Source organism: Mirounga angustirostris, unplaced genomic scaffold (assembly GCF_029215605.1).
Source record: "Mirounga angustirostris isolate CCGP_5_RB_7025 unplaced genomic scaffold, mMirAng1.0.hap1 SCAF_4, whole genome shotgun sequence".
Classification (NCBI taxonomy): Eukaryota; Metazoa; Chordata; class Mammalia; order Carnivora; family Phocidae; genus Mirounga; species Mirounga angustirostris.
In genome coordinates this window covers 111,665,382-111,689,611 of record NW_026991712.1, presented here as the reverse complement: position 1 = coordinate 111,689,611, position 24,230 = coordinate 111,665,382, and the positions used below count along the sequence as shown (strand labels likewise).

The following is a 24,230-nucleotide window of genomic DNA, read 5'->3' as shown; positions in this document are numbered from 1 at the left end:
GAACCCCACTAGTCTACCAGAGAGGACTTAGAATTTAGTCCTCGCGTCAGCAGATAAGGCTCCACGGGCCAAATCCCACTGCCATCTGTTTGGGAAGATTTTATTAGGATGCAGCCAGTCTCATTCTTGGCTGTTTTTCCTCTGCAACAGCAGAACGGAATAATTGGAACAGAGACCTTCCTGCCCACAAAAGCTTAAAATATTTACTCTTGACCTTTTACAGTGAGAGTTTGCTGATCTCTCAGGCTATCTCTGCCATTAGTTCATCCAAATGAGCATCAGGATATTAAAATATTTAAAAACAAACACTAGTTTATTTCATCCATTCTAACCCACTGCTGGCTCTCTAAAGCTGTTAAAACCCCTTTTGTGGCAGCAGCAGTTTTTTTTAATTTACCATTTCTGCGAAGGAAAGAACTAAGGAAATCATTGTTATTTAATTTTGCTATTTATAGAGTTGATTTTCAAGAAGCCTCTTTCAAATGATCAAATTTCAAAAGTTGGAAACATGTTTCTGCAAGAAAATGTTTTTCAGCCTCTTTTTTCTTATTGATTCTTCTGAGTCAATAAAAACTTCCAAGAGTAATGGTAGAGCTTTTTTTCTTAGTGTTAAATATTGCTTCTTTTGCAACTAATGCATTGCATGTGGTGGTTTGCAGTGGTATCATTGGTCGTAGCAGGAAAGATTTCAGGAGATACTTATTCAACTTCATCGCTGCCATGCCTCTCGTAAGTGGAATTCTTTAAAAATCTTTACATAGGGAAAAATTTGGATCGTACTAAAAAAATCTTCAGAGATTCCTTACTTCTTAAGTTGACTTTAAAGATTTATGGTACTACGTTCCTACTTCAAGTTTAGTTTTGTAACTTTTGGCAGAATTTTTCAATGTAAACCTTTATACTGGATAGCAAGACAGGAGTTATTAGGTTGGGTTCAGTTTCATTGTATACATATGTGGATGTGTCCCTATGTGTTGTTTTGTTCTAACCTTTAGGCCAGGGTTTCTCTGATGTTTAGTAGAAACCTAGTAGTGCCCCTCCCCCAGTTTTAACAACCCCAGATGTCTCCAGGACATTGCCAAATGTCGCGAGGAGGCTGAGGTGCGGGTAGGTGTGGTGGCAAAATCACCCTGATTGAGAACCATTGCTTTAGGCCATAAACTATTATAGTAACTTGAAGCACTAATGTAGTTGAAGTGAAATTGGAATTTATTATCTGAATTTATTAAAAATAAAGGGCAGTGTTTGGTTAAATCATAAGTGATATTCTTAGCTTGGTTCTTTGTTTTACTGCCACTATAAGAATTTTAGTATTATAAATATGCAAGTAAAAAAAAAAAAAGCTTGGTTATAAAATCCAGCTAATTACAAAATATGTCCGAGATTTAATAAAGCTTGAGGATACATGCACATGGCTTTTAGACCTTTAGAAAAATTGAAATAAGTGTAGATGTCATTAAAAGATCGAGATCCAGCGGACAACCATTGTTTTCTTGAGAAAATGTTTATGTAAATGTGAGTTTGGAACTATGGAAGAATTGATTTCAATATAATGATGGAAAAGAGAAGTAAAGATGACTCTAGAAATAATCTGGAAATGGTATTAGTTGGTATGAAATTTATAATATTTTTTTAAACAAATGCACCTAGAATTTCATTGTCTAGGGTCATAGTGCTTGTAGTAGGAAACAGAAGATACAAACATAAATGTCAGGACTCTTTTACATTGGATCCAAAGGGGACAGATTTGGCTTTTTGTTTGTTTACAAAAGAAGTATCAAGATGCTTCTCATAATTAATGATATTAACGTATTCTAAAATTGAGTTTCAAGTAGAGTTTTAATATATCAGCATAATATAGCCAATTGCATTTGGTTTAGCATGTTGTCTTTTATCTTTGTACACTGAGTAAAACAGAACTGAATTATATCAATTTGGACTATCAGTTATAAAAATCATAGGATTTGGGAACAGAGCCAATGCTAGAGAAATAAATTACAATTTTACAAGTAGAAATGTAGTAAAACCAGTAATATGTGTTTGTTTGTTTCAGATCTCTGTAATTAATAACTTCTTGAAGTTTGGGTTAAATGAGCTCAAACTGTGCTTCTGAGTAAGACTAACTAAATACCTCAATGAGGAGTATCTCCAGTAAGTGATTAACTTATTTTTGTATTAAAAATACTTACATTGAGGGTGCCTGGGTGGCTCAGTTGGTTAAGCGACTGCCTTCGGCTCAGGTCATGATCCTGGAGTCCCAGGATCGAGTCCTGCATCGGGCTCCCTGCTCGGCAGGGAGTCTGTTTCTCCCTCTGACCCTCGTCCCTCTCATGCTCTCTGTCTCTCATTCTCTCTCTCTCAAATAAATAAATAAAATCTTTAAAAAAAAAAAAAATACTTACATTGAGGGGCACCTGGGTGGCTCAGTTGTTAAGCGTCTGCCTTCGGCTCAGGTCATGATTCCAGGGTCCTGGGATCAAGCTTTGCATCGGGCTCCCTGCTCCGCGGGAAGCCTGCTTCTCCCTCTCCCACTCCCCCTGCTTGTGTTCCCTCTCTCGCTGTGTCTCTCTCTGTCAAATAAATAAATAAAATCTTTAAAAAAATACTTGAATTGAATAGAAATGCTTATGATATCAGATAGAAGTTTTTCTTTTGTATTGGATATGTTTTTCAAGGAAGTTCTCTTACACCCAGAAGCATGTAGGCAAAGACCTCAGCAATTCAGACTCTAATCCTGGCTCTTCCTTTAATTTGCAAGTCATCCTTCTCTGCACTTGCTTCCTTATCTCTAAAGTAAGGACAGTCTTCAACGCCTCTCCCAGCTCCAAACTCTTCCGTTTCTATGAATTTGCACTATGTGCTAGAATGTGATTTTTTTTGTTTTTAAAATCATTAGTTTTAGTGTCATTTTCTTACACCTGTTTTAGAGCTTTCACATATTATAAAATGGGAAATCTGGACAACAGGATAGCCAATCCAGACCAGCTGCTTACACAAGATGTAGAAAAGTTTTGTAACAGTGTAGTTGATCTGTATTCAAATCTTAGTAAGGTAAATTTCTTTATTTTCTTTTTAAAAATTATTTGTTACTTTGTTGAGTTTTGAACCTTAGCAAATTTATATAGAATTGATTTGATGGACATAACAGCATATAACTAAGTGCTTTCATAAGAAAATTAGAGTTGTTATAATAGTTTTAACTACAGTTATTTAATTTTCTCTTTATTTTTGTGAGGTGTTTTGGCCAAGAATGAAGAATTTAGTGTCTTATAAAGATTTTGAGTGAATTTTGCAGGCTGATTTCAGTAAAAACAGAAATCTGAATTTTTGTCACTTGACGTGTGGACTTGTGGCAATTGCTAGAAATTGACCGTCAGTTTATGTTTCCAGTTCCATATCCGTAACACTAGGCTGGGACTTCTTCCTGTCCATTTCTGTGCTCCAGTATCTCTAATTCTAATAGATCATTTGAGTAATGGCCAAAAAATCTTCACAAGATGCTAGTTGATTTCAGTTTTCTAATTTCTATTTCCCCCCACCCCCACCCCAGAATATTGTCAGAGCTCTTGGGACTGAGGATAGGCCTTACCCAGGTTTCTTCCTGCCCATTTCCTCAGTTCTTCCTCGTCTTGCTATCGTATATCTCACCACCCTTTACAGCTTTTGCTGTAGTCTTCTCATTAAGTCCTCTTCTTTGCCATTACCTAATCCTGCCTTGTCTGGGACATGTATGGGGCACCGGCAAGATCATCTACCCAGCATTTCCTCCCCTCTTCATCTTAGATGCCCTGTTTCTTACTCTAATCCACATGGCTGCTCTTGGTCTGGGGTGGGAGCTTGTCTTAGCGTGGACCAATTATAGTATCTTTGTCCCTGGCCACAATTGATCCAGATGCCCAGTCTACCCAGTGCTAGACACAAGAACTCTCTACAAGGGGCTGGGTCACATTGTAAGAATGGGAATGCTCCTGCTTCAACCATGTGGGTGGATGTATGCTTTCAGCCTTGACCCTTCTCCCCACTCAGTCAGTCCTCAGTTCCGTGATCACTGTTCAGGGGGGAGATGGTAGCTGAAAACGGAGAAGCCTGGAGTTTCTCTGGTTCAGGCCAGCCTGGACAGGCGGGACTAGGGCACAACAGCCTGCAGATGGATGGAGGACATGGCAGCAAGTAGGAGGGAGGCTCCCAGCACCTCTCGCCCAACCACCGTCTGCCTAGCAGATTTCCCAAGCTGCAGGGAGAGGCTAGCTGGTGGGAACGTGGAGGGACCTGGAGGCAGGGACCTGGAGGTAGGGACCATGGCAGTGGTGGTGGCCGACTGGACAAGGGAAAAGGCGGATGTTCTAGGGAATCCGCAAATCACTGCGGATGGTTTCTACCAGCTGTTTACACCACGGCAGGGGCCGGGCTCCGGAGCAAGGGCTGGGGGAGGGGGGGGGAGTGGGGGGGACAGGTGCCCGGTGCCTGAGCTCAGCGCTGCCAGGACAGCCCCCCGGGAGTCGGGGAGAAGGCGGAGCACGGGGGAGACCGCGGAAGGAGAGACCCGTGTCAGCTTCCACCTGCCTCTTCCTTGAGGCCTTTGTGGATCCCCACAAAAGAACGTGGCCGTTCTCTCTTTGGACTCCCAGCCAGACCTGGTAGAAAAGCCTAGGGAAAATGGTTGGCTCTGCATCCGGTGCAGGGCCTGGGGCCCCTGGGCAGCGGGGGGAGAAGTGGGGAAGAAAAGCCAGCTAGAGAGTAGGGGAGGGCGAGGACCGCGGGGGAAGCTGCGGCACCTGGCTTCGGGCTCGCACCCCCTCCAGCCACAACCGCCTTCACACCCGCGGCTTCAGCGCCTGTTCACACCTCGTGCGCATTTCCCCTTGATTAACTCCAATATGGGATCATTCCAAGCCCCGCCCCCCTGCAGTCCTTTTGGAGGGTTGAGAAAGTACCTCTAAAAACATAATTTGTATTTTTAAAAGGATAACTATGATTGCTGTGAGGAAAATGGAATATAGGGACCCAACGTGGAAATAGGGTGGCCACCAGCTAGGAGGCTGTTGAAATAATCCAGTAGGAGAAGAGAATGGCTGGAGTTAGTGGGACAGCTGAGGAGGAGTTAACTTTTGGAACTGGGGTATTTAAAAAAAAAATTATTTATTCCAGAGAGTGAGTGAGAGCTATCCTGAGCTGGGGATGAGGGGGTGAAGAGCAGAGGGAGAGGGACAAGCAGACTCCCCACTAAGCACAGAGCCCCCAGGCAGGGCTCCATCCCAAGACCCTGAGATCATGACCTGAGCTGGATGCTTAGCCCACTGAGCCACCCAGGCGTCCCTGGAACTGGGGTATTTTAAAGGTAGAGCTGACCCCTTGGCCAATTCACTGAATGGGAGAAGAAAGAGAAGTCAGTGATGACACCAAGGGTTTTGGCCTGAGCCAGTGGTGGTGCCATTTCTTGAAATGGGAAAGACTGGGGGAGAAACAGATTTTGGGGTTTGGGGAAATTACAGATTCTCTTTGGCCATATTAAGATTGAGATGCCAACTAGACATCCAGGTAGAGATGCTGTGTAAGTAGTTGGGTCTGCAGGGCAACTCTGGAGTGTCGGAAAGAGGCTGGGGGCTAAGATACACATTGGGAGTCATCCGCATACAGATGATATGGGCATACAGCATGATAGAGCGAGATGATAGAACAAGATGGTAGAGCCATGGGCTTGGCTATATTTCCCAGAGAGTGATTATTGATAGACAATAGATTGGAGCACTAAGGTGATCCAATATTTACAAGTTGAGAATGGTGTCCAAGGAGCAGGAAGTGAGGAGGAAATCCAGATAACTTCTATGAGGTCAAAAGATTATTTTTTTTAAGATAGGAAACAATACAGTATGTTTGTGTTCTGATAGGAATAATTGAATAGAAAAGGAGAGCTTAATAGCACCAGCAAGCAGGGATTATTTCAGGGCAAAATCATTTAGTAGCTGAAAAGGCATAAACACGGACATTTACAATATAAATGTTTTCTACCATAAGCTCACATTGGGGGCCCTTCTTCCTCTCTGTTTATATTCCATGCTCAGTGCTTCCACAGAATCAGTTTGGGTGCTTTTGACTTCAAGTCAAAAAAGTCAAGAAAACCTGACTTATACAATTAAGTGGCTTATATACTGTGAAAAGTCCTTGGGCAGGGAGAACTTCAGGCAAGGTTTGACTCAGTAGCTCAGCGATTTAGTATATGTGCTGCTGAAGCGAGCACAGTAGCTCAGCGATTTAGTTTCTTTTCCTCACCCCGCACTGCTCTGCAGTGTGTTATCTCCAGTTGAGGCTGGCTCCCTTTGTGGTCTCGAGATAACAGCTAGCAGCTCCGGGGGCCAAGGTTTCTTCATTATATTCCTCAAGAAAGAGCGTCTCCACATTCGCAGGAAAAGTCCTGAGAGTCACCTTTCCTAGACGAGGTTAGGTCCTGTGCCTAAACCAATGTCTACAGGGACAAGGAATGGCAAACCAGAATCACCTAGATCCCCGGGGGGGGGGGGGGGGGGAAGCAGAGGCTATGGAAGGGGAACAGGTGTTGCTATAAGCCTCTGAATGAAAGTCCCATGGGAACAGTAACGAAGGTCAGGCAACTGTTGGAGAAGAAATAACACCTGCTAAATACACATGTCCTAGAACGGATAAGAATTGCATTTGGGAATGAGTTTATTTCCCATTTCACGGTCAGGGGTAATTGTTCCATTGTTTATTTAAGAGACAGGTGCTTTGATTATAAGCCATTAGCTGTAACTGAGGTAAATAAAATGTCTTTGGATTTCACAAGTGTTAATTTCTTATATGTAAGTCAAACTTCATCAATAATTTAAGATCGTAAAGATCTATTTTCAAAGCCCGAAAGTTTGTTTACTAACAATTCGCTTTATGATAGGTCAAGGGCCAGGAGAAGTAACGAAGTATAATTTGGCCCGCTGGAGGGCAGCAGCTTCCGGATACCAGCCAACAATTAGTAGGAGGCTTTCTGCTCCCAGTGCTACGGCCAGTGTTGATTCTAGCAGCAGCTGGTCGGTCTCAGCGATAAGGACAGGAGGAGAAACCCGAGGGCTGGTTAAAGTGCAGTCGTGAAGTCTCCCGATCGTGGCAGTGTGGCCTCCTTCGGAGCTGGAATGAATTCCTTCCCCGTGAACAGCCAGACGCCTCGTGACTACCCAGACCGGCTGTCGCTCGGCCAGCGCTTTCTTCGGTGCGTGCATTCAAATTCCTTTAGATATGAGGCCCCGGAATCACATAATGCCGTAATTAGGGCTGGCAGGGAACGAACAGCCTGGTAGAAACACGCACTCAGATGCCCTCTCTGGGACTTGTTCTCCACCCCCCGCCCCCCCGCCCCCCCGCCGCCGTTCCCCCACGTCGTGCACCAAGCCCTTTGTCCCGGGAGCCCCGCCGGCGCAGGAATTCGAGGTAACGGCCGCAGCACACTCAGGGCAGGGCACGCCCCCACGCCACGCGGTCTCGGCGCCCCGGCGCTACAGGCACGCCCCCGTGCCCGGCACCACCGAGCCTGCCTCTGCGGTGCTCACACCGATTGTTTGCGGCAGGCAAGCAGGCCGACAAAACGAACCCAGTGCACCGTCGGTCTCTTTTCCTCTAGCTCTCCGAAGCTTCCACCTCTTTTCTCCTTTCAGGCTACCATGTTTCGGGGGACAGCGAAGGTTTGTTTTTCCCATCCTTCCAGAGAATGTGATGCTGTATCAAACATGTCATGATTATAGAGTTTTATTGATAATGCTTGGAGTTCTTTGGCGCAGAGGAACAGAGCGGCTTGAAATGGATGAACAGCGGGACAGTGAACTGCCTCTTCCCTTATTTTACTGCTTGCTCCGGGTGTCTGTGGGGGGCCCCTACAGGATGGGTGTGCCATCTGGGTGCGCTTCCTAGCCGGCAGGGCCCGGCCTTTCGCAGGGCGGAGCAAACATGGCTGTGGCCCGGCTGGGTGCCGGGAGCCTCACCTCCATCTCTAGTTAGAACCCTCTTCCAGGGGCGCCTGGGTGGCTCGGTCTGTTAAGCGGTTGCTTTCGGCTCAGGTCATGATCCTGGAGTCCGGGGATCGAGTCCCGCATCGGGCTCCCTGCTCAGCGGAGAGCCTGTTTCTCCCTCTCCATCTGCCTGTCACTCTGCCTACTTGTGCTCTCTCTCTGTCTCTCTGTGTCAAATAAATAAATAAAATCTTAAAAAAAAAAAAAAAAAAGAATCCTCTTCCAATACTCCTGTGAGATCGACTGTTGCCGTGTTTTCTTTGTGTTTGAATGGTGGACTCCCTATTTCTATACTGTAGAGGGAGGTAATGCAGTCAGTTGGACTCAGCCATGACTAAGAGCCTGCTGTCACTGCCGCCTTCAAGGGGCCGTGAACACGAGCCAGACCCAGTCCTACTCACAAAGGGCTCTTAATTTAGCTTGCTTTTAATGAACCCCAGAGACTCCACTTCTCTCTCTGCCTATCTTATATTCCCCTTTCATCCCGTTTTCTTTCAAGATAATAGTCCAAAGAATTTTTCCTTTCTCCTCTCCAGCCTTCATCTGCAACTCAAACTAATGCCCATGGGAAGAAGTCACCCCCTCTAAATCTGCAGTCGGCTGTATAATTTTCTCCCTTCCTGGGACACCATGTAACCCTGCCATTGCCGTGTGACTGGTGGTGCCCTGCCCCAGTAGGCAGAGTACTGTCAGGTGTGGTCAGGTACCCTGCCTGGGGCAGTGACAGGTGAGCGGAAGTTCTAAGAGGTGGCTCAAAGCTCCAAGACATGGCTTCTTTTTTTTAAGATTTTATTTATTTATTTGACAGAGGGAGACACAGCGAGAGCAGGAACACAAGCAGGGGGAGTGGGAGAGGGAGAAGCAGGCTTCCTGCCCAGCAGGGAGCCCGATGCAGGGCTCCATCCCAGGACCCTGAGATCATAACCTCAGCCGAAGGCAGACGCTCAACGACTGAGCCACCCAGGTGCCCCTCCAAGACATGGCTTCTGTTACTACTAGGTTTTTGCTTTTCCCTCTGCCCTGACCCAAATAGAGTCTTCCCCTTTGGTTCGGGTCCTAGAATGAGAACATAATTAGGAAGAGCGGCAGTCAACTCGCAGCCACCAAACTAATGTAAGTGAGAATTCAAGATAATGCTGTGAGCCACTGAGAAGTTTTGGGTCATTTGTTCCTGCAGCAGAGCCAACTAATACAAAGACCAAATCATAAATAATAAAATGGAAGATAAAATAAATACAATAGTCACAATTCCCAGTCACCTTTATTTATATAAAAGTATATTAAATAAATTATCTCAATATATACAAACAGAACATTACTTCTATAAATAGAATATCCCCATGTATAAAACCTTTTAGAAAATTATATAAATATATACAAAATTGACCATAAAAGCTTGCAGTACCTTAAATCATCACCTCTATGTGGTCTGTAGTCTTATAAAAATATAGTCAGCTGTCAAGTGCTTAATCCATAGCATTTGAGTCAGTTAAAGTGCTAAACTGTAAGGCGCTTTAGGAATGTGCCCCCAAACAGAAGTCTTCTGCATTTAACACATTCATATAAAAGTCCGCCAATTGTTTTGAAACTCCAAAAGAACTCAAAAAAGAAGAACCTAAACACCATATATCACAAAAGACTGTTCTATGTTAGAAAAGTCCACCCAATTTCCATTTTACTCTCCCACATGATTTGTAGTCAGCTTCTCAAAAGTTTTCTAAAAATCTACCCAAGGGTTTTTTTTAAAGGCTTTTGTTCATTTGTTTTTGATTAGACGTTCTGGTTTCATTTGGGGTGTAGAATATACGTTCTAACACATGATATGTGCAAAAGGTGCCATAGTGTTAAAATAGGAATTTTAAAAACTTGGAACTGGTTGTACCGTTGGTTACATTCCAAAGTGTCTAATGCTGTCGTGGAAACGAGAATGCTAATTGTGAGAGCAGGTCAGCTCAAGAGCTTTCTTTGAGCCCAAGAATCTCCATGCTCCAAATACTCCTTTGTGTTTCCATATATATATTCTGTTGTCTTAGAAGTTCTTGGTCACAGTGCAACATACACTCGGTCGCGGGCGGCTGCTCCCGGGGCACGAGCTTTAGGCGGCGCTGAGCGGGGAGCTCTCCTTCCCGCTCGGCCGCGCGCGCGCCTTCCTGCACTTGTATAGGGTCACAGACAGGATGATGGTGAGGATGACGGCCACAAGCACCACAATTACAATGATGAGGAGCATTTCTGAAAAACAAAAGGTACCAGTCAACCTCAACTTCGAGAGCTTGAATCACGTTGATCAGGGGCCGGAACGGAGGCCATAACCCCAAATGACGCCAAATGACGCTCTTGCGTCATTTGAAATTTCTTTCCTCCGCTCTTTCCACCGCAACACATTTTGATTAGGAAAGAACAGGTCAAACCCTCGATGTGTTAAGGCAGTTGACGGTGGTGAACATCATTTAATGGGCTGTTTAATAAACTGGATAATGTCCACAGCCTGGAAACGGTACACGTAAGTGGGAGTAGGGGCTAAAAATAATGCCGGGCTTGGTGGCCAGGATTATAATTGTGGAAGACCAACAATCAGTGCAAAGAGTGAGACACAGAGTAATGGCAGGGTTCAGGTGAAGGACAGATGATAACTGGCTAGAGCAGCAGGAAGGCTTCCCAGTGGATGTGGCATATGAAATGGCTCTCAAAGGTCACATTTCAGTAGAGGGAGAAGAGGCAGGGAAGCAGTGATCTGGGCGTGTATGAACACAGAGAGGCAGTGGAACTCCAGCTGGCTTGAGGAAGATGGATGTGAGGACTGGGGGTCTGATGGTGCAGAGGAGTGCAGGACCCAAGGGAGGGAGAACCCTTTTCTTCCCTGCTTCTGTCATGGTCAATCAATAGGAGAGAATTTACTTAAAAGTGTTTCTAAATTTTCAAATCTTGCCTTAGCAAGGAGCTATCCTGTGACCCTTTTGTTCCCTGAATGTCCTCAGAGTCCTTTCCCTATAAAGCCTGGAGGGAGACTCAGGCTTTCAGCTTCATTGGATGAGTCTGAAGCCCCCGCAATACTTCCAGTTAAGAATCACTCCTCACAGGGGGTCTGGGCCCCGGGTGTGCACATACCTGCACGAGGGACTATCTGATAGACTCAGTCTCCTCCCTTCACGGGTTAGACTTTCAGTCCTCTGTGACAATGAAACAACCGATAGCAGGTGCTCACAAATGTCTAGTGGGTGCTGCTACAGCTGGTCCAGACACTCCCCCATAACTCCCAGCATCAGAATTTAAGTATGAAAAAATCTCCAGAGAAATCTGTGGTTTGATGCTAAATCCTAAACATGCACCGTGTGTCCAGTGCTCAGCAGAGAGCTTAGCACACGGTAGGGGCTCAAGAAAACACAAGCTAGTACAAGGGAACAACACAGAAGCATTTCCAAATGCCTAAAATTGTTAAGAGTACCCCCAAACAACACAACACAACACAACACAAACAACAACAACAAGAAGCCTGTTTCCCCCTGAACAAAAGTCCATCTTGGTTCTGAGGGTGGAGCCACTCCTCTGGAAGGTATCCGTGCCTCCCAGGTGAATGCTGGGCAGAGCCACTCATCTCTGAACATACCTTTCTTGTGGTGCGTGCACTCAATGGAACTTTCTGGACTCTTCTGGTTAGACTTCCGTGATTGAATCACTGCTTGAACACTGAAACAGTAGCTTTCTCCCTCATCCACATCAATCAAAAACTCATTAGTGTTTGTCTTGGCTGTTTTCTGTTAAGAGATGAAGAGTTCTGAGTTCATCTGGGCTCAGAGTGAATTCTTTCCCTGTTACTAAGTCACTGTGGAAGTAAAAGCCTGCAAGGACACACCTGACGTAGAAAGGATTAGAAGTGACTTAGCTGCTCTGTTCCCTCTGGTAACTGCTAAGGATGCTCCCTCCAAGACCAAAAATGACCAATTTAGGCACATCTAACCCAATTTAGCTCCTCTAGAAGATATTTGCCATAAAAGAAAAAAGGAATGAAGCATTCATCATTGAATGGAAAACGGATTTTGTCTCTGGGATCCTCCAGAGAGGAAGAAATGGGAGAGCTGGTGGGAGCCTTAGAGATGACCCGGTCCAGTCCTTGGCCGCGGAGCCTGCGGATCCGAGGGGCCCCGCCCGGAGTCACAGGTAGAACCGGGACAGCAGGTCCCCCTCCCCTTCTGCCACACTGCTCTCTCAACCACCCCATTCTGGCATATTTGAACTGAGGGAAGAAGTGGGCTGTAAAGTCAAGGAGTCACAACTTAAAACAAGTCATTAAAAACAAACGAAAGAATCCTCACCTTTCCCGTACTTGATGCTTTCCAGTAATAAAGTGTGTAACTTAAGTTCTTGCCAAAAACATCCTGGAGGCTTAGGAAGGTGCCGTTCCTCCTGACTAAGGTGGGTGCGTCTTGTACGGTCACGTTCAGTTTTGTCCCAACTTGTTTGAAACTCTGGATTGTTGGCAGTCCAAGCTTTGCTAAAACATAGAGAATGAGCTCTGTTGGAACCAAAGAATCCTATACCAAGTGGAATTCCATTTAGTTATCCCAGTTAAGGACAGCCCAATCATCCCTCATGTAAGAGCTGCACAGAATGGGCTCCCCGGCAGCCGGGTGCTAAGCGGCTCCGGAGTGGAACCCCCAGACTTCCCAGGGCAGTGTCGTCTCGGGGCAAATATAATGGAACCACAGATGTCATTTTAAATTTCCTTGTCGTCACATCAGAAAATGTAAAAAGGAACAGCTGAAATTACTTTTAATAATACATTTTGTTTAGCCCCCAATAGCTCAAATATTCTCATTTAACTTGTAATCAATATAAAAATTTTTGGAGATACTTTTCAAAAGCCAGGATGTCTTTTAGACTTATAGCGCTAGCTATATTTCAACGGCTCCGTAGCCATCTGTGGCTAGTGGCTGTCATATTAAACAGTACAGTTGTGTAAGGTTCCATATTTTCGATACAATAAATTAGGGGTTGTGGGGAAGACCAGGCTATGTCCTTGGTACCTCAGGGAACCAGTGTTAACCACTGCGTCTCTGCAATGGCCCAGCTCTCTGCTCTGCTTAGGCTGTGTGGCTGCAGAATAAACCCCCGTAATTCAACACAAATTTCACGTAAGTGGGTGTGCGTGCGTGTGTGTGTGAGCACAGGCAAAATTAATATGTAAAATATTTTTTTCTTTCTTCTTTAAAGATTTTATTTATTTATTTGACACACACACACACAGAGCACATGCACAAGCAGGGAGAGTAGCAGAGGGAAAAGCAGGCTTCCCATGGAGCAGGGAGCCTGATGCGGGGCTCGATCCTGGGACCCTGGGATCATGACCTGAGCCGAAGGCAGATGCTTAATGACTGAGCCACCCAGGCGCCCCTATAAAATATTTTCTATCTTACACCAAGAAGGAATTTGAAGTGGCTAACAAAAAACTCAAGAACTGGGCGCCTGGGTGGCTCAGTCGGTTAAGCGACTGCCTTCGGCTCAGGTCATGATCCTGGAGTCCCGGGATCGAGTCCCGCATCGGGCTCCCTGCTCGGCAGGGAGTCTGCTTCTCCCTCTGACCCTCCTCCCTCTCATGCTCTCTCTATCTCATTCTCTCTGTCTCAAATAAATAAATAAAATCTTAAAAAAAAAAAACAAAAAACCTCAAGAACTATAAAAGGAAATCATGAGGATCTGACCAAAGGGGCATGAGTAACACAGGCCCCACACGGTCCCTGAGGGGTGGTCGTGGCTGAGCACCTGTGAGAGACACACACGTGAGGGCCACACAGGAGTCTGAAGACAGGCTCTGGCAAACGGGGGCTCGGGGAAGGCAGAGAGACTCACTCGGGGGTTAGGTTGCTTCCTATTTCCATCCTCAATGTAGACAGCGGAGGGGAAAGGTGGTGGACTGCCCCTCAGCCTCTCACCATCCCTGCCAGCAGAGAGCATTCTCCCTCACTGGGCGCTCAGAGCATCAATACAAAAGCACTGGATAAAAAACATAACCCTTTCATTCTAACCTTTCGTTCTAATTCTTCTTGAAAGGGCAGCTGATTTCACTCTCTTCAATGTGCTACGTTTGTTTATTAAAAATACCTAGCTCAGAACTATAGTCCTGACCAAGGGAAAAAAATTTTTTTTATATCTCCTACTTGGCTGGAATCCTCTGCATTCCCTTTTTAGGTGCTAGGGTCAGCTTACTGGGGCAAAAGCTGGGGAGGGAAGCATTCCTCGTTTTCCAAGCTGGCATGGCTGGAGTGGGCCAGGCAAGAGCCAGCACATCACGGGACTCCGATCATGGTCGGGTTATTTAAAAAGGTCAGTAAGCCTGATTGTGGACTCAGAGGGAAACTGGACCTACCCCACGGATTTGTAACTATTTGTGAAAACCCTAATCTGGGACTTCTGGTCTCACGATGGAAAAAAATATTCAGGAGATTTATGTGCATCTGTCATATATAATCTCCTAAATAAATCTGGGGGAAATGCTGAAGCTCCAGCTTTGGTGGAGTGCACCCCCCTCCCCTGCCAGCCCCTCCATCCAGCCAGTTGCTGCGAGGGCCTGGGGACAGACCAGTGGAGAAGGTTTCATGATGGCACTGTTAGCAACTGCGAAGTTTACATTCTGTGAACCTCCGACCACACCAGGAATGAGCCAAGAGGGCCGTGGCCCTTACGAGGTTCTGAGAAAGAGGATCTGTGCATGGATGCACAGTCTTTATGTAATAGCCCCAAGAGTCACAAGCTCACAAAAATATTCAGGCCAAGACTGAAAGGTTATTACAGAGAGTACTTACTCTCCGTGTAAGGTGTGAAATCTGGGGAGTTTGAAAATGGAGGCTCCCCAGAGTAATCGGTGGCATCAGCGGGGTAGGACAAGACCCGCGCCTCGTAGGTCTGATTCACGTCATTCACAATCTCATCGGTGAGGTCACACTCTGTATCTGTGGTGTAGAAGCATTTGCTCTTCCAATTTCCAAGTCTAGGGCTAAAGGAAGGAAGAGGAAGGAAGAGGGATGAAACATTAGGATCTCATCCCTGGCAGCTTGCTTTCTGGCCGTGGTACTGTGTTCCACTAACAGCCCCCGCACGTGGTGGGAGCAGGCGGCGGCTCAGCAGAGTGAAGCCCTCGCGGCAACCTGGGGCTGGCTCTGTAGCGACGCACTTGTCACAGATAAGGCTACGGAGGCGAGGTGAGAAGGGTGACCAGCTCCAAGTCCCACAGCAGTTTGCCTGCTGGGTCTGTGCTCTCAACCATTTGTTAAATCTTTTTTTTTTTTTTAAAGATTTCCTTTATTTGAGAGAGAGAGAGAGAGAGCACGAGGTGGGGAGGGAAGGGGAGAGGGAGAAGCAGAGGGAGAAGCAGACTCCCCGCTGAGCAGGGAGCCCAACCGGGGACCCCAAGACCGTGACCTAAGCCGAAGGCAGATGCTCGACTGACTGAGCCACCCAGTCTTCCTTAAAATGTAGACAATTTGTTACGGTCACATGGGAGAGAGAACTGCTTTTTCCCATCAAGACCCAATTATTTGTTATAGTCTACTTATTGTATCATTCTATAGCACACTTATTTTTTTTTTTAAGATTTTATTTCTTTTAGGGGCACCTGGGTGGCTCAGTCGTTAAGCGTCTGCCTTCGGCTCAGGTCATGATCCCAGGGTCCTGGGATTGAGTCCCACATCGGGCTCCCTGCTCGGCGGGAAGCCTGCTTCTCCCTCTCCCACTCCCCCTGCTTGTGTTCCCTCTCTCGCTGTCTCTCTCTCTGTCAAATAAATAAATAAAAATCTTCAAAAAAAAAAAAGATTTTATTTCTTTTAGAGGGAGAGAGCATGAGTAGGGGGAGGGACAAAGGGAGAAGGAGCGAATCCCAAGTAGACTCCACATGGAGCATAGAGCTTGATGCGGGGCTCAATCTCATGACCCTGAGATCATGACGTGTGCTGAAATCAAGAGTCAGACACTCCACTGACTGAGCCACCCAGGAGTCCCTATGACACACTTATTTTATCACATTTTATATTCTATGTGGAATATAGCCAATGTAGCAATAATAGAATCTATATAACCATATATTCTATATATTACATTTGATTGTGACCATTACTGGTGTGGTTATTTATCACTGAATCCACCATATGCCAGGTACTGTACAGGGCCCTTTACACAGGTTACCTCATTTGATATAATCCTTCCAAGAAGGTATTGGATCTTTTTTACATATAAGGACACAAACTCAGAGCCACTAAGTACCTTGTACAAGGTCACATAGCTAATGAGGTGAGAGCTGCGTCTGTCCGTCCCATTCTATGACATGCCTCCCTCACTTCTACAAGATGTGAATATAGCGCACCAAAGATTATCACATTACAATACAGGTAGGACCTGTCTGACAGTCTGAGAGACCAAGAGGCTGAGACAGATCTTTCTTTTGCAAGACATCACTGAAGAGGAAATAATTTAAGGAACTGCTAAACATGAAATTCTTCTAAAGAACCGAAACATTTGTAGATGAATGTCCCTGCCAGTGGATCCACACACTTCTGTCCCACATAAATTGACAGCCACACTGCTCTTTCCTTCAGCATCACAGACCAACACAGGGCTTTGCCCATCATTCAAGACCATGCTCCAATCCTGCTTTCTCCAGGAATCTCCAGATCTGCTTTCTCAGAATTGGCGTCCCCCTTCCCTGTACCCCAGCATCGACATCTCCACTGAAACACTTACTGCGAACTTGGTACCAGGGTCCATGCCCTTGTGGCCCACCCACCCTTAAGCAGCAGGGCTAAATGGAGGGCTCAACTAGCCAGGCCTTGCTGAGTGTTAGGTTGTTTGCATGTGCAGGTTGAATCAGGGGGAAAACAAGCTGCCATATGGATTCAACTGTCTCAGTTCACGCATAAGAGCCATAAGTACATATTTAAAAAAAAAAAATCTGAACTAAATATCCGGGCTAAGAGGGTATGGGCAAACATAACTCTTTGTCCTAAAATCCACAAACTGAGATGGATACAGAAATATTTTAGTTTCTTAAATTTCTCTAATTTTCTGTGATAAATGTAGAGAGGCAGTCTTAATTCCAGAATGACCAAAATGCATTTTTTAATAATTGTATCACTTCTATTCTAAAAAGTGAGTGAGAAATGATGATTCTTCTCGATTGCTATGGCACACACATTGTTCAGATTAACAGGAGAAAGCCTGCTGGGCTCTGTGGCCTCTTCCCACCTGAGAGATAGGTATTCGATTCCTCCCAGCTCACACATAGAAATCACAGTACTCTCTGGTGAAATTTAGCCCAAGTGCCTAGATCCCTGAAAGTAGTAAAGTCTTGTGAAAAGGTAATGAAGGGGTTCTGTACTCATTTCCTCTAAATGCTATTGTCAGCAGTAACACTTTAAAAGGCTTCAAGCTTCCTCTAGGTATTGCAAAACCTCCCGGTTTGGAAATAATAAATATCCTACTTGAATTGCTAAGAAATCCCAACAGAAGCCAGATTCACTAATCTAGAAGCAGGCTGTTTTCTAGAAGCTTTGGAAGTTTAGCGTTAGAATTCGGAATATTGGGGCGCCTGGGTGGCTCAGTTGGTTAAGCGACTGCCTTCAGCTCAGGTCATGATCCCAGGGTCCTGGGATCGAGCCCCACATCGGGCTCCCTGCTCTGCGGGAAGCCTGCTTCTCCCTCTCCCACTCCTCCTGCTTGTGTTCCCTCTCTCGCTGTGTCTCTCTCTGTCAAATAAATAAATAAAATCTTTAAAAAAAAAAAAAGAATTCGGAATATTTCCATAGAATCAATATTACAGGTGTTGGCTGGGCGGTAAGGCTTGAGCCAATAGCATTTCCCAACGACCACTGAAAACTTCCCATGGCGGGCAAATGCAGCTGGAGCTCCAACTAGGGGCTCCAGGCACAGCAGTGGTACCCTGGGAGTGGGGACAGGCTGGTAGCGAGGGTGGGTGGGTGAAGAAGAGCAGCAGGTTAGAATGCTTTCTCTAGGGACGGAAAGCCAGGAAGGAAGAAGGCCCACAGAGGGGATGGCCTTCCTTCCTCCTCCCAACAAGCTTTGGGGCCTCATATCAGACTGGGGCAGACCCACCTAAGCAGGTGGTGGTATGAGGTACTGCGGAGACCCTGGTTCCAGACCTGGCTGGGCACTCACTATCAGGGCAGTCACGAACGATTAAATCCCTTACCTTCCCTGGGCAAGTTTCCTCTTCTCCAATAGGACTGCCATGGTCCTTGACACCCAGGAATCGTATTTACCCATGGGGAGGCTGAAGAAGAGTGCGGGGGTGGGGGGCTGCCCACACGTCCTCTAGCGCAGGGGCAAGAGTGTGGGGAGGTCACTCTCTTGGCAGGAACCCCTCATCCCCAGCTGCAGGCACCCACAAGACCCAGCTCTGCTAGGATGTGTTAGTGAAACAGAAGGAGCCTTGGAAAGTCCGAGAACTTAGAGCTCACCGAGGCTTATGTTTAAAAATCAGGTCGGTCGTAAACGTTTCCACATATTCACCAAACATAAGATCGAATACATTTAGGAGTAAGCATTCCTCCTGAAATCCTATTTTCATTATCCAGAATGAAGATGGTTTACTAAGGTAAACTTCAGTTCTGTATCAGAGGAATTAATTACTAATTCTCAATTAGTGGAAGCTGAATGGACAAGTTGGATCATAACCAAAATTATTACCTGGGGTTCTGAAACTCCTGTCGCTCTCTCTATATAACTATATACACAGCATGTACACACACAAGTTCTCTTCCCTGTTTACCAAGAGTCGTCGTGAAGCTCATTTTGAAAAACAAGAACATCCACCTCACAGGCCCACTCCGTCCTTAGGAGCTGTGTTCCTAATACCATATAAAAGGCTTGGCACAAGCTAAAGCAAAAGAGCAAAACACCTTGAATTTTTAGCCAGTGATTCTATTGTGCCTTTATTCAATTAGCTCTCCTCTGTTTAATAAGATCTCTAGCAAGCCTCCTAGAGCATTTCAGAAACCATAAATTCACCAAGAATATGGTGAAAAGCATCAAGGAAGATAGGCGGCCGGCGGCCGACCCTCAGATTGAAAATGCCGACCTACCAGCTCTCGGAGGGAGCTGTCGGTCACAGAGGAGGGTGTCCGGGCAGTGCAGCCCTCACAACCCGCTGTACAGACAGAGGAGTATTTCTTCTGGGCTTTAGTGAGTCACGAATTTGACCCCCTCCGAGATCACGCATGCAACCGAATTTTCAATCAGTGTCCAAAGACGAGTGAATCAAACACTGCTTTAGGGCAATGTATACATTGGGACTCCTCCCCGCTTCCTCTACAACATGTTAGATCCGGCTCACAGTCTAGACGGCGAGGAAAAAGATGTGCGTGCTTGGATGACATTAGCCTCCATCCAGGAAAACATCTTCCCATGCTGCCACAGCCGGCTCAAGAAGGTTCGCCTACCCCCAGCTTAGACCCCACTTAGGAATTTTCCCATCTGTGTCCAAAAACAAGTGAAACATTCTATCAGTTGAAGCTGTGGCCATGTTGCAGGCTTCAGGGAGTAAGGCCCTGGTCTGCAAAAGACCAGGAACGCCCTCTGTCATCTGTTAAATACTCTCATCCATTCGCCAGCTTTAAAGACATTTGTATTCAGCACAGGGAAATGGAAACATTAAAAACTTTAATTTTCTTTTTCTTTTTCTTTTGTACCTAGCTTACCTTATCTGAACAGTGTAGACATGATTGATGGGTTTGGGTTCCCACTCCAAAATTGTCTTGAAATTAGTTGATTTCCAAGTTAAGTTATACGCTACTACTACCTCTGTAGTCCCTTTAAACAACAGAGAAACAGCTATCATTACATGGGCTCAGCACACGATTTCACCTTGATGGTATAAAACATCTTCCATCCCCCCAACATCACCATTAACCTCATATTAATTTTTTTTCCCACCACAAAAGCTTCATTACTGAATTATCAAGACAAAAAAAAAATTTCAAGTTTTTAATTTTCTTAGTTAAGGTCTCTGAACTTCCTCATGGCAAGATCGATCTTGTAATCTAAGAGGCAAGGATCTCGAAATCCTTGTTTGAAATTATTCACGGTGGGGGAGGGGGGTGGTGGGAAGCCCTGAGATAACTTGACCTGGAAATACAGCTCAGGAGCCTTCAGCCTCCTGCGATGTCTAAGGCCCAGCCCAGGAAGTGTAGGACTCAGAGGTTCAACTCACCAGGGAAGGCCAAGTAAGAAGGGTTTTGGGTAAGTTATGGAGAGGGGCAGATCCCATGCGTGTGAGAGAGGTTAGGCCTGCACACCATAAGAAAGCCAAATCTTGACTTTCCCCATTTTTATCTAACATGTCTCTATATAGAAACCTCCGGACAGCTAGGCAGAAGTGTGGCCTGTCACACCGTCGGATGTGTTCCGTTAGGATGCGTTATTACGAAGGTGCGCTTTGCCAGTACTCAGCGGGTCACAGTCTCTGCCCTGCCCCACGCACGTTATAAGCATATGGGGCATGCACAATGTGGTGTCTGCTCCAATCCAAGCGACTTTTTGCAACAGGATTGCCTCTACCTCAATCTAAAACAAAGACGTCCAAGAAAAGACCACAAGGGCCTCTCTTTATCAAGGAAAGTGGACGTGCAATGAAGGATAATATCCAAACACGGCACGCTGACCAGGACAGGTGCGGATCCGTGTCCACCCCCTTCAAGGTTGCAGATTACTGGGAAACACTTTCCCTAAACTCAAAGCGGGAGCCACAAATCCCTGTATGCCATCCCGACGGACTCCGGCCTAAGCTTCTCCAGCAGAAGGGGCCGCGGACCACTACCCTTCCTCCCCCGCCTGCGCGCCTCGGGGGCCGGGTCGGTTCGGACTCCGCTGCGTGAGAGCGGCCGCGTCCGGCGGGTGCGGGGGCACCTCCCGGCAGCAGGGCGAGCCCCCTTCTCCCGACCGCGCGCCGCTGGGTTTCGGGGGCGGGTGCCACTCACCTGAGGCTCCGGCCACCTGCAGGAGGACCCAGCCGAGCAGGAGCATCCGAGCGACGGCGGCCTCGGGGCAGGGCACCCGGGGCCAGGTGGGGGTCTCCATGTCCACGAGCTGGCGGCGAGGTCGGGAGGATTCCGTTGCGCCCCGAAGACTAGGGAGGTTGCGCTGGAGGCGCCGATGGGCAGCGTGCAAGAGCGGGAAGGGGTGCGGGGAAACCCGAGTCTGGGGGAGCCCGCGCCGGGGCGCGCTTTAAAGAGCTGCGCGGCCGCCCGCGCCTCCGCCGGCCCCCGGCTCGCCCCTGCCGCTCCTCCCCACTCCCGCCCCCGGCCCGGTCACTGGCCGTCGCGGTGGGCGGCCCCCGGCCAGTCCCCTCCCCTGTCCCGCCTCCTCCGGGGAGGAAACTCCGAGGGGTGATTCACCGTGATTCAATTGCGCCGCCGAGCGCGACGCTTCCCTTCGGCCCCGGCGGCTCCAGGTGCGGCGGGGAACCGGGTTCCCCGGCCTCCCGGCCCCCTGACGCCCGGGCCACCCAGGCCGGCGACCCCGACGTCCGGCCTGAGTGGGCGGGGCTGCGGGGAAGAAGGCGGGGACGCCTTGGAAGGAGTTCTCGAGGTGGAGGCAAGGATTCCCCCGTACCGTTCGGTTACGGTGCTGTCCCGGCCGGGGGCGGCAGCACTTACAAGTTGAACGGCCCGGAGCGGCTCCGGGCTCGCTGGGGCCGCCGAGAGCATTGCCCCGGCGCTCCGGGCACGGGGGGTACGGGTGGGGGGCCCGAGCCTCGGAATCTGCGCCCAAGTAGCGGCTGACGGTGAGCACCGCTCACCCGCGGTTCGGCCGCCAAGGCCTTCCCACCTCACCCGGCCGTTAGCGAGGGTTGCAGCCTGTAAAGGTGGTGCAAATGCAGGTGTCTGCCCACAGGTCCGGAGGTCAGTTAGCCCAGGCTCAGCCCAGCCCAGCTCGGGGTAGTGACTGAGGAAGAGCTCCCCCAGTCCGGCGGTTTGCCCTTGGGAGAATTCCAGCATGACATCTGCAGCCCTGTGGTTCCAGAAAGGATGGTTCTCACGCTGAAGAAGACATTCGTGGGACTGAGTTACTTCCGCCCCAAGTGTAGAGAAACCAAAAATGAAATTTAAAAATATCATCAGACTCTTGTGTGTGTGTGTGCCTGTCATAAGCATTGGGCTTTTTGAATCTATTTCTGGCTTCCTCTTTGGGCTTTCCTGTAAAATTGTCAGGCAAGAGAATGTTAATTCTTATTCTAAGTGGCACTGTACAAGGTCTTGTCAAAGTACCTGCCATCATTCCGTTTTTATTACTCTGTAGTTGCCTCCAAGACAGACTGGACGGGTTTTAGGGAGAGAGCAGAGTCTCCTACTTTTTTTCTAGGGAAGTCAGCCTTGCCTTTTAGTACATACTGCATACACATTTCCATATAACATTATGGAATAAGCCATAGCAATACACTCATTTTAAAGGCAATAAAACCCTGCAAAGTTTTTTTCTCTCTGTGTCTGAACTGAGATGAACTGAAATAGCACATCCAGGTTTAGCTCTTGTCCACCTTTCCTGGAAGCTGAAATCTGCACTTGCTGGTTTCCTCTTTGAGCTCTCTTCCAGCTCTAAAACCCACAGAATTTATATTTGCAAAACGAGACCATGCAAGCCTCCTTTTTGTAGTCTCCGGGCCTGAGTCATTTTCCCTAACAGATCTTTAGCAAGCCTGGGATGTGATTCTTTGCACTGGAGTTGAAGGTACCTAGAAGAAAATGTTACACTTGCGTTCCAAGACCCAGGGAGTTGTTGCTTTGTCTACAGAGTAATTGGTTCCATTTGGAGACACTGACTGTCCTGAAATCATAAAGGGCTTTAAGTGATGTCAGGGTCAGCAATTTGGCAAGAAAAATATGTTTAACGTTAGATGGTGACACAAAAAGTGATGTAAAGATTGATAAATTAGATAAATACTTATTTTACATATTCACTAAAATGATCAGATAGGGAAGAGAGGAATTGGTTGGGTTGCTACGGAGGTTTTTGAGTAAATATAGAATTGCATTCTTTAGAATTGTGCTCTCTCTCTGTCTCTCTGAGTTGAAGATACCTGTTTGATGGACTGACCATGACATGCCTAACCATGTATTTTTTTTTTTTTTTGGCATGGAACAAAATTTATTAATAAAAAAACATTCTTTCATATCCAATCCAAAATGCTGACAGGAAATCATTCAAACAATTAAAATCAGGACAGTAAGTAGGAGTGCTGATACATTTAATAGGAAAGGGACTCCTTATCTTATTCTGTATACCCAAAGTCTAGAGAGAACTCAGCATCAGGGCAATAATTCAACTATTTACTGAATGAATGGGTTTCTGTTCACCAAGTTAGTGCATATGTCAAGTATAAGGAGCTATAGAAATTGGGAATTAAGGGATGCTTACATAAAATGATACCATATTAAAACTTTAAAATTATATGTGTTATATTCATGAGGCCATACATTAAAAGTTTTCATTTTAAATGACTTTTTTGTTCCTAAAACAATATCCACAACTTACGTTTATGATTTACATATTTTGTCAACATTGTATGTACAGAATAATATTTACTGTCCATCAAAATGGAAGTTGACAGACTGTTTGATAAGCCTTACGTTTATAAAGATAGTTTTGTGCTGAAAATAGTAATCCTGTTTAAGGTTTGAACTGGAAGTTTTTTCTTTAAAATTTTGCTTTTTAAAATACGTGCTTTGGGGACACCTGGGTGGCTCAGTCGGTTAAGTGTCTGCCTTCGGCTCAGGTCATGTTCCCAGGGTCCTGGGATCGAGTCCCGCATCGGGTTCTCTGCTCCGCGGGGAGCCAGCTTCTCCCTCTGCCTCTGTCTCTCATGAATAAATAAATAAAATCTTTAAAAAATAAAAAAAAAATAAAATAAAATACATGCTTTGTGATAACTTATTTAGTAAAGCTTCCTGTAAACTATTTTAGACAGCTAATGGAATTTTTGAATGACGAGGATAATAAATTTCATTGTACAGGCTTTCCACTATTTAATTTCAATCTAAATGTTAACTGTTGGACTAGTACATGATTATTTTCATAAAATGCACACTCATGACTGCCAATTTTTCCATGACTAATTATACCCTGCCAGATGTTTTTTAAGTTCTGCTAAGTCATATTTTCTTTTTCCAGAACTCTATGTTCCCACTCCAAAGTCCCTCTGGCCTTTTTTCATAGTTTGCT

General features: G+C 46.3%; 1 protein-coding gene and 2 long non-coding RNA genes across 4 annotated transcripts; 2 read left to right on the top strand and 1 right to left on the bottom strand.

Annotated features, from left to right (window-relative positions):
* Positions 1–193: 193 nt before the first annotated feature.
* On the top strand, positions 194–7,517 carry LOC135364148 (uncharacterized). Of its 2 annotated transcripts, none has more exons than XR_010410832.1 (3): positions 194–729; positions 2,054–2,151; positions 6,905–7,517. It is a non-coding gene; the product is annotated as an uncharacterized LOC135364148 (long non-coding RNA). The 2 variants fall into 2 exon arrangements; XR_010410833.1 differs by lacking the exon at positions 6,905–7,517 and adding an exon at positions 2,928–3,358.
* A 1,734-nt stretch (positions 7,518–9,251) lies between these two features.
* Positions 9,252–21,235, bottom strand: F3 (coagulation factor III, tissue factor). The gene is made up of 6 exons (XM_064588784.1): positions 20,990–21,235; positions 19,712–19,823; positions 14,810–15,000; positions 12,323–12,501; positions 11,617–11,764; positions 9,252–10,241 (listed from the first exon to the last, which is right to left on the bottom strand). The coding sequence occupies exons 1-6, from the start codon at positions 21,087–21,089 to the stop codon at positions 10,105–10,107; spliced, it is 867 nt and encodes a 288-aa protein (XP_064444854.1). The 5' UTR covers positions 21,090–21,235; the 3' UTR covers positions 9,252–10,104.
* A 119-nt stretch (positions 21,236–21,354) lies between these two features.
* On the top strand, positions 21,355–22,906 carry LOC135364147 (uncharacterized). Its single transcript, XR_010410831.1, has 2 exons — positions 21,355–21,605; positions 21,906–22,906. It is a non-coding gene; the product is annotated as an uncharacterized LOC135364147 (long non-coding RNA).
* Positions 22,907–24,230: the final 1,324 nt, after the last annotated feature.

What these genes read in the sequence shown, in the direction of transcription:
- F3 (XM_064588784.1), bottom strand. Translation starts at nt 21,089, where the DNA reads ATGGAGACCCCCACCTGGCCCCGGGTGCCCTGCCCCGAGGCCGCCGTC. An exon ending in AAGCATCAAGTACGGGAAAG is followed by an intron (nt 11,765 to 12,322) that starts GTGAGGATTCTT and finishes ATCTCTTAACAG; the next exon opens with AAAACAGCCAAGACAAACAC. An exon ending in GTGCACGCACCACAAGAAAG is followed by an intron (nt 10,242 to 11,616) that starts GTATGTTCAGAG and finishes TTTGTTTTTCAG; the next exon opens with AAATGCTCCTCATCATTGTA.